We start from the raw sequence: 13,887 nt of genomic DNA, 5'->3' as shown, positions 1-13,887 counted from the left end.
TAATGTGAAGGACCCAGGAATGATAATGTCAGAGGATCTTGCCTTCAAAGACCACAACAATGTATCTACCTCATCTGCTAGGAAAATGATAGGATGGATAATTAGAATCTTCAAAACTAGGGATGCCAAGCCAATGATGATTCTCTTCAAATTGCTTGTGCTCTCTAGGCTGGAATACTGCTGTACATTAACGGCACCTTCAAGGCTGACGACATGGCAGACCTGGAGAGTGTACAAAGAATTTTCACAGCACACATAAGTATGATAAGGCACCTAAATTACTGGGAATGGTTGAAGGTCCTTGATCTGTATTCCCTGGAATCCAGGTGAGAGAGATACATGATAATATACTCTTGGAAGGCACTGGAGGGATTGGTACCAAACCTGCACATGAAAACCACTCCCTATAAAGCAAAAAAATCGGCAGGAGATGCAACATTCCCCCGATGAAAAGCAGGGGTGCCACGAATACATTGAGAGACAGCACAATAAGTATACCTCCCAGCATACATAAGGGGGATTACCAATAGACCACTGGCTGTCTTTAAAAATGGCACTGGACAGGCACCTAAAGTCAGTACCTGATCAACCGGGCTGAGGTTTGTATGTCAGCTTGAGTGCAGCCAGCAGTAACAGCCTGGTTGATCAGTCCCTGATTCACCATGGGGCCTGGTCTTAAACCAAGCTGTGGGGGCGTTGACCCCCAAAAACCTCTCCAGGTAAACTCCAGGTAAGTGTACCTGTGAGATAGAGACAGAGATACACAGAGACAGATACAGACAGGGATAGATACAGACAAATGGAGATAGAGACAATGAAAGTCAATCAGCCACCCACCCACCCGGCCAGCCAGGCAGCCAAACACGTATTACACATGTTCCAGCATTGTTTCTCTTTACTTAGGGCAAAGGTTATGGACATTCTGGCAGGCTGACACTACCAGTGGTATCAAAATTGAAAGGATGTTGCACAGATGTTCTACATGGGTCATTAATGAGGTTTTTAATATTTCCTTGGCCACTTGTGGCCACATCCATTTCAAAGCCATTAAATTGAGGGACAGCTCCTCTTAAAAGGGAAGTGCTAATACGATATGACATGTTGTGCAAGAATGGTATATAATACCAACAAGATGAAATTAAGACACATGTGCAACATCTGGGTATCAGAATCTCCACGACTACGGTGCTCTTCGCACCTATTCCTTGGTTGAGGGACTGATTACCTCATCTTCTGTATAAAGTCCTACTATCTTCAAGCTATGTCCTAGAATTTGTATTGATAAAGCCACTGAATGGTGAAACGTCTACAATAAAGATGTTGCACATGTGTCTTAATTTCATCACGATATGACATCATTGAATCCCTGGTGTTTGTCATGCTCTTTGTTCTAGCTGGTGCTCAAATGAACTGGAGTTGCAGTTTTAAACCAAAAACACAGAGTTTTTTTCCTCATTATGCACTGCATGCTGCAGGATTTTTTTATACTACACACACTGACCACTCATACCCATTCTCTCATATGTAGGAATAAGAAAGTAGGTAATTTAATAATGAAAATCTTGATGATCATGTTATCATGATTAATATTGTTTTACTTGACAAAGTAACAAAGACTTCAACTTACAGTTAATGTTCTCGAAGTGATTTCACGAGAAATTATCTTAACTTTCTCCATGATGGTGGCAGCTGAGTCTCCCTGGAGAACGGTGGCAGCTGTGGCACCTGTCTCTGTGATGATGGTGTCCAGGGCCTTCTTAATGGTATCCTGTACCTGTCATTGTCAACACAAATATTAATGCTGGATGTCAGCAACAAATTGTCTCCATTCTGACACTTACACAACTGTTGATTACTTAAGACTTATGTCTTAAAATATCACTCATACCCTCCCTTCAACCCTTCCTAATATTTCCTCTGTACCTCCTTTCAACCCTTCCTAAGATATCCCATGGTACCTTCCTTCAACCCTTCCTAATATTTCCTCTGTACCTCCTTTCAACCCTTCCCAAGATATCCCATGGTACCTTCCTTCAACCCTTCCTAATATTTCCCGTGTACCTCCCTTCAATCCTTCCCAAGATATCCCATGTACCTTCCTTCAACCCTTCGTAGGATATCACTTGCACCTTCTTTCAACCATCCTAGGATATCCCCTGTACCTTCTTCCAGCCATCCTAGGATATCCCTTGTACTTTCCTTCAACCATCCTAGGATATCACCTGTACCTTCCTTCAACCATCCAAGGATATCACCTGTATGTTCCTTCAACCATCCTAGGATTTCACCTGTACCTTCCTTCAACCATCCTAGGATATCCCCTGTACCTTCCTTCAACACTTCCAAGATTATCACCTGTACATTCCTTCAACCATCCTAGGATATCACATGTACCTTCCTTCAACCATCCTAGGATATCACCTGTACCTTCCTTCAACCATCCTAGGATATCACCTGTACATTCCTTCAACCATCCTAGGATATCACCTGTACCTTCCTTCAACCATCCTAGGATATCACCTGTACCTTCCTTCAACCATCCTAGGATATCACCTGTACCTTCATTCAACCATCCTAGGATATCACCTTTACCTTCCTTCAACCATCCTAGGATATCACCTGTACCTTCCTTCAACCATCCTAGGATATCACCTGTACCTTCCTTCAACCATCCTAGGATATCACCTGTACCTTCCTTCAACCATCCTAGGATATCACCTGTACCTTCCTTCAACCATCCTAGGATATCACCTGTACCTTCCTTCAACCATCCAAGGATATCACCTGTATGTTCCTTCAACCATCCTAGGATTTCACCTGTACCTTCCTTCAACCATCCTAGGATATCCCCTCTACCTTCCTTCAACAATCCTAGGATACCACCTGTACCTTCCTTCAACCATCCTAGGATACCACCTGTACCTTCCTTCAACCATCCTAGGATATCACATGTACCTTCCTTCAACTATCCTAGGATACCACCTGTACCTTCCTTCAACCATCCTAGGGTACCACCTGTACCTTCCTTCAACCATCCTAGGATATCACCTGTACCTTCCTTCAACCATCCTAGGATATCACCTGTACCTTCCTTCAACCATCCTAGGATATCACCTGTACCTTCCTTCAACCATCCTAGGATATCACCTGTACCTTCCTTCAACCATCCTAGGATATCACCTGTACCTTCCACTATACATTTTACTATCTTGTTCCATATTTTCTGAAATAACTAAACCTCAACAATTTTTTTTCTTCACCCAAAATTATATTTTTTATATTACAAAATCTAATTATTATTCCAAAATTAAAATCAAGTTAAAATTTTGTATTTTACTAGCCATAATTCGTTAAGAACAGTCAACAGACCTGTATTTGCTGACCATAAATCATTCAAAAGGAATATAACCTAAATCCATAAATACAAAGCACCTATATGAAAAACAGTACGGAATGGGTTACATAACCAGAGACCAAACAAAACGTTACTCGTCAATCCTAAACCAGCCTGATAAGAAGGGCAAAAAAATTGTATTATGAGAACAGATTATACAACTTACGTGGTGATATAAAAATGACCTGGAAAACCCTATCAGAAATTCTAGGAACAAAAAAGATATCACGAAATAGCGAAATTAAATAAACAAAATCAGATGAACCCCAATTCCCACCAACTGAAACAGCAAACAGACTCAATGATTTCTTCTCCACTATAGGAAAAACCTTGCCAATAAAATCCCAAGCTCAGATACCCCACTCAATGACTACCTTACTGGCAACTACCCTAACACACTGTTCCTAGCTCCTACTAACCCAAATGAAGTCTCCCTTATTATCAACACACTAAAAAACAAGACAGGAGATTTAAATACCTTACCACCCTTTATATACAAAATAGCATCACAAGTGCTATCACCAGCCATTGCAACACTCTTTAACAAATCCATCGAAACCTCTACCTTCCCTCTAGTTCTCAAAATAGCAAGGGTCACCCTGATCCATAAAGGAGGAGACCAAACAGACTTGAATAACTATAGGCCAATATCCAACTTACACCCTCTCTCTAAAATCTTTGAAAAATTAATTCATAAGCGAATCTATTCCTACCTCATCTCCCAAAACATACTCATCCCCTGTCAGTTTCGGTTCAGGCCTAGTAAAAATACTAATGATGCTATTATACACATGCTAGAATAAATATACACTGCAATAGAGAAAAAATAAGTCCCACTGGGAATCTTCATTGACTTACATAAAGCTTTTGATACAGTTGACCATGACTTGCTCCACATAAAATTGTCACACTATGGTGTTGCATCCCCTGAATGGGTTACAATGTATATGATGTATATTATGTATATCTATATAATGTATATTACCTTTTCATATAATTTTATATTGCTTATATTTGCGATAATAGCTAAATCGTAAATATATTGCTTTATATTATTATTTGACTTAGTTACTATTGTTAGGTAGGATGTAACAGTCATATATTATGTGCTCAGTTCAAGTCTTGATTGTCTAACTACTGTAATTATCATTTGCAGCTCGTTTCCCTGCCGGCTTCTCAGCGTTGCTGGGCAGCAACTGTCCACAGAGCTATCACGTGATAGAGGGGGGGGGGTGCTCACACCTCGCCTGAAGTATTCAGTCTGGTCTAGACTCGCTTGGTGGTTGGACGTATTCCTGACAAGTGCCTAAATCTCCCTTATTGGCCCTTGTTGGAAGATTGTCTCTGTCTCAATATTGTTGTAGGTTCTGTGGGACTCTGTTCACAGAACTTTGTATAGACTTAGTGATTTTCAATGTTGTACTGAGGTTGTGTGTCGCTTAGACACTCTGAGCAACTCAGGTCCTGACCTGTAGCTTCTGACCTAATTTGTACTGGCATCTGTGTACTGTCACAGTCGGGGATTTACTTATGCTGAACTTAGATTCAGTAGTATGGGAGTTTTGTGACTTTTGTGGAGGATCTGCAGATGGTCCCTACTAGCTGTCGTTATATTATCTCCTTGATCCTGATTGTGTCGCAGTTGCTTGTTATATTGCTATTGGGCTTAGCACTCTTTTTATTGTTCAAGCAGACTGTTCTGACTGCCAGTTGGTCAAGAAGTTAGTTTATGAGAGGAATTTTTCAGTCACTTCTTTAAGTCTAGTCGAGTCGTGAGACATAGCGAACTACTTTGAGCACTTACACACATACACACAAACTTATTTGTATATTGTATTATTAAATGTTAACCCTTTCAGGGTCCAAGGCCCAAATCTGGAGTCACGCACCAGTGTCCAAGAATTTTCATAAAAAAAATTTGTTATTTTTTCTTATGAAATCGTAGAGAATCTTTTTGTGAAGGTAATAAAACAAAAAGTACGAAATTTGGTGGAAAATTGACGAAATTATGCTCTCGCGAATTTTGATGTGTCAGCGATATTTACGAATCGGCGATTTTGCCGACTTTGACTCCCATTTTAGGCCAATTACATTATTCCAGTCAACCAAATTCTTAGCTATTTCACTAGTATTACTTCTATTCTATCGATTGAGCACAAGAAATCGCCAAGTCAACTGTTTCAACTACAAAATAAAGTGATCGGAAATTGTTAATTTGGCCAATTTAACACAAAGTTCAAAATATTCCAATTTCAAAATAGGGTCCAGAATGAACAATGTAAGCATTCCTGGCACTAAACTAACATTTCCTCTGTTCATTAGTTATGTTTTGAGGCTTTACAAATAAATTCCATTTTGATTTTTTATTCACATAATGAATTTTTATTCACACCAAAAAATAGAAGATTTACTGTTATGCAATACTGTAATAATTGTATAAATATCATCACCATATTTGTGAATGTATATTAGACCCACCAGCTGATGTGTATTAGACGTGTGAGGTCGTTTGTTTACTCTTGAATATCGGCAAAAATTTAACATTTCTGCTACTTTGAGCTCAGTTTCAAGCCATTTCCAGTGCTAAAACCAATCAAAATCATCTCTATTTCTGTAATATGTCTTCCATTCTATCAAATGAGACCAAGAAATCGCAAATACAACTATAAAAAACATACGAAAAAACACTGCAAAGTTGCTGTTTTAATCGAAAAATCATGATTTCATTTTTTTTCTCTCATTATACACAGTGTGCTGCAGGATCTGTTTTATGTGGTGCACACATACCACATAGATGTATTCTCTCATATCTAGGCCCAAATGTACCACTCACAGTTTATCAGAGTGAGCTGAGCTCATGGCGTAGATCTACGGTTTGGACCCTGAACGTAAAGCCGTAGATCTACGGGACGGACCCTGAAAGGGTTAATGTACCAGACAGTACTTAAGGCATAAATATGTGATATGTGATTTCAGCACAATAATACTGTACACGAGAGAAGTGATTAATATTATTTTGATTACTCTGATTAATTTAATTTAATTTGATATACGCCTAGACAACTTAATTATTAATAAATTTATTAAATTTTAATTTCTCTAGTTTGTAGCCTACCAGTTGTAATCCTGAAGCACTACTGAATCATACTGAATTCTAATGGATAATTGGACAAGGATACTAATGTTACAAAAACCCAGTAACAGGCTGGATGCTAGAAGGGTAGTCCTTTCTAGTATTCACTGGAGATCTCTAAGCTTTTTAGAATCACGGTTTTTTAACATATGGTATAAGAGGGCACTCACTCAACTACCTCAAGTTATACCTCAGCAACAGACGCCAATATGTGTACACAAATGGGGCAAACTCTTCTGCACAGCCAATTACAGTTGGTGTCCCACAGGGAAGTGTCCTTGGCCCTCTTCTCTTTCTCATATACATAAATGACCTACCAAATGCTTCACAACTACTCAAACCCACACTATTTGCAGATGACACTACATACGTCTTCTCTCACCCGAGCCCAGTCATGCTAGCCAATACTGTAAATACAGTATTACAGAAAATATCTACATGGATGAGGACTAATAAACTTACTCTAAACATTGACAAAACCTACTTCATTCAGTTTGGTAACAGAGCTACAGATGTCCCTCTTAACATGATGATAAACGGATCACCTATCACAAAGCTCATAGAGGGAAAATTCTTAGGAATCCACCTTGATAATAGACTCAAATTTCAAACACATATACAAAAATTTCCAAGAAAATTTCCAAGACCGTAGGCATACTATCGAAGATACGGTACTATGTTCCACAGTCAGCCCTCCTGGCCCTATATCACTCACTTATTTACCCCTATCTCACCTATGGAATTTGTGCATGGGGCTCAACAACAATAAACCATCTCAGACCACTAATTACCCAACAAAAGGCTGCAGTCAGAATGATAACAAATTCCCACTAGAGGCAGCACACTCCACCAATATTCAAAACTCTTAACCTACTCACCATACAAAACATCCATACTTATTACTGCACCTACTACATACATAAAACACTTAACTCTGATATAAACCCTTCCCTCAAATGTCTCCTTACCAACCTCAACAGAACACATGACCATAACACAAGGCACAGATCACTATTTGATGTTCCTCGTGTCCATCTCACGCTATGCAAAAACTCAATGCACATAAAAGGCCCTAAAATCTGGAATTCATTACCTGTAAATATAAAAGAAATACTGTCTGTTTATAAATTTAAGTCTGTTCTCAAAAATCATTTACTCACCCACAACCAAATAAATATTGAATAATTGTATCTTATAAATTGTATATCTTAAATGTTTCTCATAATTGTATCACATAAATGTTTAACCTGTGACCTAATCAAACTTTGTTATTTTTTAATTACATTACCTAACAGAATACTCCATTCTACTGAATGCTCAGCAACACAGTAAATGACCATATGACCTGTCTTGGTAATACTCATTTGTGCTTAACTGTTATCTGTTTACAATGATGTTTTACCACTGAATACATCATTGCTTAGTTAATCTTAAGTTAATTTTAAGCCTTTCCATAATGCTCTGCATACAAGGGGCTTTGGCATGCTGCACTTAACTGTATTCTTTTGTACTTCTCTGTACCATGTTCAAAGTAATAAATAAATAAAATAAATAAATAAATGATTTCTGAGTGGTGTCCCTCACAACACATAAAAAGAGAGGGAGACTCTCATCCAAAGATCAATAAATTTTTGGTTTGTAATGACATAGTAATGGTTGTAAGCAGCTTCTTGTTGCCAGTATTTTAGTCTTCTTCTATGTGGAAACATTTATAATCTGCTGACCAAAGACAAAAACAAATACAAGTACACAAGGTGTTTACTGAATATATTAATATATTTCCTAGGTAGTAGGTTGGTAGACAGCAACCATCCAGGGAGGTACTACCATCCTGTGGTAGTAGGTTGGTAGACAGCAACCATCCAGGGAGGTACTACCATCCTGTGGTAGTAGGTTGGTAGACAGCAACCATCCAGGGAGGTACTACCATCCTGTGGTAGTAGGTTGGTAGACAGCAACCATCCAGGGAGGTACTACCATCCTGTGGTAGTAGGTTGGTAGACAGCAACCATCCAGGGAGGTACTACCATCCTGTGGTAGTAGGTTGGTAGACAGCAACCATCCAGGGAGGTACTACCATCCTGTGGTAGTAGGTTGGTAGACAGCAACCATCCAGGGAGGTACTACCATCCTGTGGTAGTAGGTTGGTAGACAGCAACCATCCAGGGAGGTACTACCAACCTGTGGTAGTAGGTTGGTAGACAGCAACCATCCAGGGAGATACTACCATCCTGTGGTAGTAGGTTGGTAGACAGCAACCACCCTGGGAGGTACTACCATCCTGTGGTAGTAGGTTGGTAGACAGCAACCATCCAGGGAGGTACTACCATCCTGTGGTAGTAGGTTGGTAGACAGCAAGCATCCAGGGAGGTACTACCATCCTGTGGTAGTAGGTTGGTAGATAGCAACCACCCAGGGAGGTACTACCATCCTGTTGTAGTAGGTTGGTAGACAGCAACCATCCAGGGAGGTACTACCATCCTGTGGTAGTAGGTTGGTAGACAGCAACCACCCTGGGAGGTACTACCATCCTGTGGTAGTAGGTTGGTAGACAGCAACCATCTAGGGAGGTACTACCATCCAGCCAAGTGAGTGTAAAGTGGAAGCCTGTAATTGTTTTACATGATGGTAGGATTGCTTGTGACTTTTTTCTGTCTCATAAACATGCAAGATTTCAGGTACATCTTACTACTTCTACTTACACTTAGGTCACACTAAACATGCATGTTCAAGCATACAAATACACACACCTCTGGGTTCTCTTCTCTTTTCTTACTAGTTCTTGCTCTTGTTTATTTCCACTTATCTCCATGGGGAAATGGAACAGAATTCTTCCTCCATAAACCATGTGTGTCGTAAGAGGTGACTAAAATACTGGGAGCATGGAGCTAGTAACCCCTTCTCCTGTATACATTACTAAATGTATAAAGAAACTTTTGTTTTTCTTTTTGGGTCACCCTCCTTCAGTGGGATATGGCTGGTGCATTTAACCCCTAAATGATCCAAACATATATACATATATATGTTCTCTCGCCCAGTGCCCCGAATATTTTGAAAAAAAAAATTTTTTTTTACTGAAATAGAGAGAAATTTTTTCTAAGTGTCATAGGATTGAAATAAAAAAATTGGGTCAGTACTTACTGAAATATGAGGCTGCAAATTTGGCACTTAATGCTCATCTGACAGCAACATCGAGTCCTGCCGCTTGCACAAGTGTTGCCAATATACCTTTTTTTTTTTTTTTTGATAATTTTTATATTTTCTATAATTTTTATGTTCTAATAATTACAATTTATAGTAGTTCTTGCCATTTCATAACCAATCTTTGTTCTGACACTAATATTGGGTACTGAAATTGTACTCAAATTGCCACAAACACATTGACAGGTGGACATTTACACCTGCCTTGGTCATTTACTATTGTCTAGGAATATATACAAAGTATTTATTGGCCCAAGCAATGTTTTGGATACACTGGAGTATAGAAGATGAAGGAAGAAGAAAGGAGGAGGAGAAAGAGGAGGAAGAAGGAAGAAGAAGAAGAAAGAAAAAGTTCCCTTGAAGCATGTCAATGACAAGCATCTGGAGGGCAGTGATAAAATAAGGGAAGACATTTGATGGGCGCCTGTGAGGGTGCAGAGATAAGATGAGATAAAGGATGACATTGGATGAGCATCAGCATCTCTGTCTCTGCTTATCTGTCTCAAAGTCTTGTCTCTCTGTCTGCTTGTCTCTCTTTCTGTCTCTCTGCTTGTCTCTCTGTCTCAGAGAGAGCCATTGTGAACCAACAGGTATTCTTATGCATTATATCTACAAGCACAGTATAGAACTCTGGATTGTTTTTAAGTTTTCCTAGGTAATTTACACTATGTATAATTGTATTTATGTGTACCTCTGAGACAGAGATAAGAGATAGGCAAAGACAGACAGAAACAGATAGACAGATCCTAAACTTAGGGTCAACATCACTTTCCTCTTAAAAGGGGAGTGTTAACATGACATTTCATCAGTGAATCCTTGGTGTTTGCCACTCTTTGCTCTAGCTGGCGCTTATTTTAACTGATGCTCACACGAGGTACTAAGTGGTCCCAGATTTTTTTAATATGGTGCACACCGAGTGTTAAGACCCATTCTATGCTGACCAGGCATCTCAGGCTAATTGCGCCAAATTTGGAGGCAGGAAAAATAAAACATATATATATATATATACATACGTTTGGGGCGCTAGCGGTAAGAACATATATATACGTTTGGACATTTACGGTTAAAGAAAAAAGATTAATATATTTAATAATAGATAACTGAATATTGCTCTTGAAGTTGTATATATTTACAGAACAGAATCAGTATATAGAAATGAATTAAGAAATTGTTTAGAAAGCTCAATAATATTTGTGGCATCATACCTTTACTGAGGTGTAGACAGTGTTGACATCTGGGAAGAGTTCCTGACACTTCTGGATCCAATCCTCAACCTCCACATTGTAGTGATCAGCTTCATCAATGGTTGTGACAACATCCTGTGCAGTGTTGACTGTGTTGAGGTTCTCCAGCATGGTCTGCAGCTGCTTCTTTCCTGCCTCTCCTTCTGTTGTCATAGTCAGCACACTGGTATCCTCCTGTTCCAGGAGCTCTATTGCTGCCTTGTTCTGCTCCAGCAGATCATAGAGTCTGTCCTGCAGTTGGTGATGCTGGGTCTTCCAGTCCCTCACCTGCCCCTGGTACTTGCTCAGCTGGGACAGTGCTTCTTCACACTCTCTTATAAGGTTACTGATACTGCTCTTGTGTTCCTGTACCAAAGATCGTAACTTCTTGCTGATGCCTCTTGTGCGGTCTTGACCACATTTTGTTGACACTGTTTCTACTGATGTAACCTGGATATTTCTGAGTTTCTTTATAAAAGCCTCCACAGTGTAGTTGATCGGGAACTGAGTAGCATCTTTGGCACTGTGCTCAGCACGACAGCTGGGGCAGGTGAGCTCAGCATTCTTAATTGTATCTTCAATACACTGTGAGCAGAATGTGTGACCACACAGCAGAGTGCGTGGTCGTCGTAGTTCTTCATCATAATTGTTAAAGCACACTTTACACTCCTCTGGTTTGTCGTTATCCTGTAGAAAATAAATACTAAGTTGGATTTTACACTAATAGGATTGAATTTAAACAGGTTAGATTTTATACCAATAGAACTGAATTCTATTAAGTTACTCATCAATTAAGTGTTCATGTTGAATTTTATAAACAATCTTGAAAGGTAAAAGAATTCCCAAACTTCTTCATATTACTGCCATATACAACATACAGTGGAACCTCAAATTTTGAACTTGATCCATTCCAGGAGCTAGTTCTAAATTCGAAAAGTCTGAAATTCTAATATTTCCCAAAAGAAATAATGGAAATACTATTAATTCGTTCCAGAAACCCAAAAATATTCACAAAAAAAAAAAAATACATTTTATAGAGATTAATTACAGTTTTACATACACACAACAAATGCTATAGTCTTTAATTATGTATAGTAATATAAAATAACATTTTTACTTACCTTTATTGAAGATTGGTGATGGCATCTGGAAGATAGGGAGGAGGAGAGAGGGAGTTGGGGTTATTGTTTGGAAGGAGAATCCCCCTCCATGAGGACTTCCGGTATCAAAGCCCTCTCTGGGGTTGCTTCCTTTCTCTGTATTTTAATGCCACTAGGACCAGCTTGAGAGTCATTGGACCCCAGTCTCACAAAATAACTGTCTACAGTCCTCTGTTTCTGTCTCACAAAATAACTATCCACAGTCGCCTGTTTCTGTCTCACAAAATAACTGTCCACAATCGTCTGTTTGTCTCACAAAATAACTCCACAGTCGTCTGTTTCTGTCTTACAAAATAACTGTCCACAGTTGTCTGTTTCTGTATCACAAAATAACTGTCCACAATCGTCTGTTTGTCTCACAAAATAACTCCACAGTTGTCTGTTTTTGTCTCACAAAATAACTGTCCACAGTCGTCTGTTTCTGTCTCACAAAATAACTGTCCACAGTCCTCTGTACATCCTGGCAAGCTCAAAAAGTCTCACTCAAATCTCATACTTCTGTATTATTTCCTTCTTCACATTTATGGTGTTTCTCACTTTCTTTACCACAGGGGTACCGCTAGCAAGTTTCTTTGGGCCCATGGCAGCTTATTTCACAGCCCCACAAGCACTAAACACAATTAAATAATCGTAAAATGTGTGAATGAGATCGCAGGTTAGTGTTCAGTCAAGCATAAACAAAGCTAGACTGCTCACGGCGCCTGCGCGGGGACGCAACAGACCGGGCCAGCGGACAGGTCCCATACCTGGTGGTCCGAAAATAGGGGCGATAATAGGGACACAGTTTGTCCGAAAAAATTGTCATATTTTCAAAACATTCGATATGTGATACGTTTGATTTTTGAGGTTCCACTGTACATACATTGGAGGTACATATTGTCAAACTTCTTCATATTAACCATCATATACAACATACTGGAGGTATATATTGCTAAAACTTCATATTAACTACTACATTTAACATAAACACAACATAAAACCAGACTTGATGTGCTGTATTGGTTACATGACCAGACATAGAAAGGAGAAACTAATACAATCATGCTTTGAGATCTCTTTTCTTTTAACTTTAGAGAGTTTTACAAGGTTAGGTTAAGAGTTCCTAACTTTATTTACAAGTTAGGAGCTGTTACCTATATCAACTCATTTTAAACCCTTTTTATTGTTATGAAACACATACAGAACAGGATACAGTTGTAGTTAACTGTGGGTCAGTGATTTTATTTGGCCAACTGATTATTCTGTTGATGTCATAATGCTATACAAACATATTCTAGACTCAAGTAATCCTATGAATAAATTATCTCAGATGAAGTTATGTTCTGGAGAAAGCTACAGCATAATTACTCTTTGCTGACCATCTTGTTACGTAGAAGCTCATTTCCTGCTGTCTGCAGGTGTGGTATTTTGACAATATTAGCCTTGTACATAAGAGTAAGGCCACCTACATCTCTCTGGTATTGAAGACTCTACTGAAATGACAGATCTGTCCAAGAGAGAGATGAGTTCTTTTGCTCTGTTCTCCATTCTATTAAGATTTCTCAGATATGATGGGGAGCAGGAAATCCAAGAAAGTGGAGCATACTCAACATGTGAATATACTTATGCAACCTCTACTGTTGAGTAGATAAAAGATACATCTAAGTAAGGTTCCCAACCACTTTGCAAGATCTACAATGTGGTTTCTTTCATAGTTTGGAGTCAAATTTCACCCCATGGATATCAAGTTCATCCCCAGGTACCAACACTCTCCCATTCATTCTTACCACAGCTTCA

The 13,887-nt window shown here is 39.1% G+C and overlaps 1 protein-coding gene across 3 annotated transcripts in view; it reads right to left on the bottom strand.

Annotated features, from left to right (window-relative positions):
* Positions 1-1,595: 1,595 nt before the first annotated feature.
* LOC128697284 (tripartite motif-containing protein 59-like) overlaps positions 1,596-13,887 on the bottom strand; it is a 75,630-nt gene continuing 63,338 nt past the window's right edge. For all 3 annotated transcript variants that reach the window (XM_070079496.1, XM_070079499.1, XM_070079497.1), the window contains 2 exons: positions 10,934-11,638; positions 1,596-1,774 (listed from right to left, as the gene is read on the bottom strand). In XM_070079496.1, coding sequence (XP_069935597.1) covers positions 1,619-1,774; positions 10,934-11,638 — 861 coding nt within the window. In that variant the 3' untranslated portion in view covers positions 1,596-1,618. The remainder of the gene's footprint in view (positions 1,775-10,933; positions 11,639-13,887) is intronic.

The sequence above is a fragment of the Cherax quadricarinatus genome, chromosome 99 (assembly GCF_038502225.1).
Source record: "Cherax quadricarinatus isolate ZL_2023a chromosome 99, ASM3850222v1, whole genome shotgun sequence".
NCBI lineage: Eukaryota > Metazoa > Arthropoda > Malacostraca > Decapoda > Parastacidae > Cherax > Cherax quadricarinatus.
Note: the sequence above shows the minus strand (reverse complement) of the source record. Positions and strands in the feature narration are given on the sequence as shown.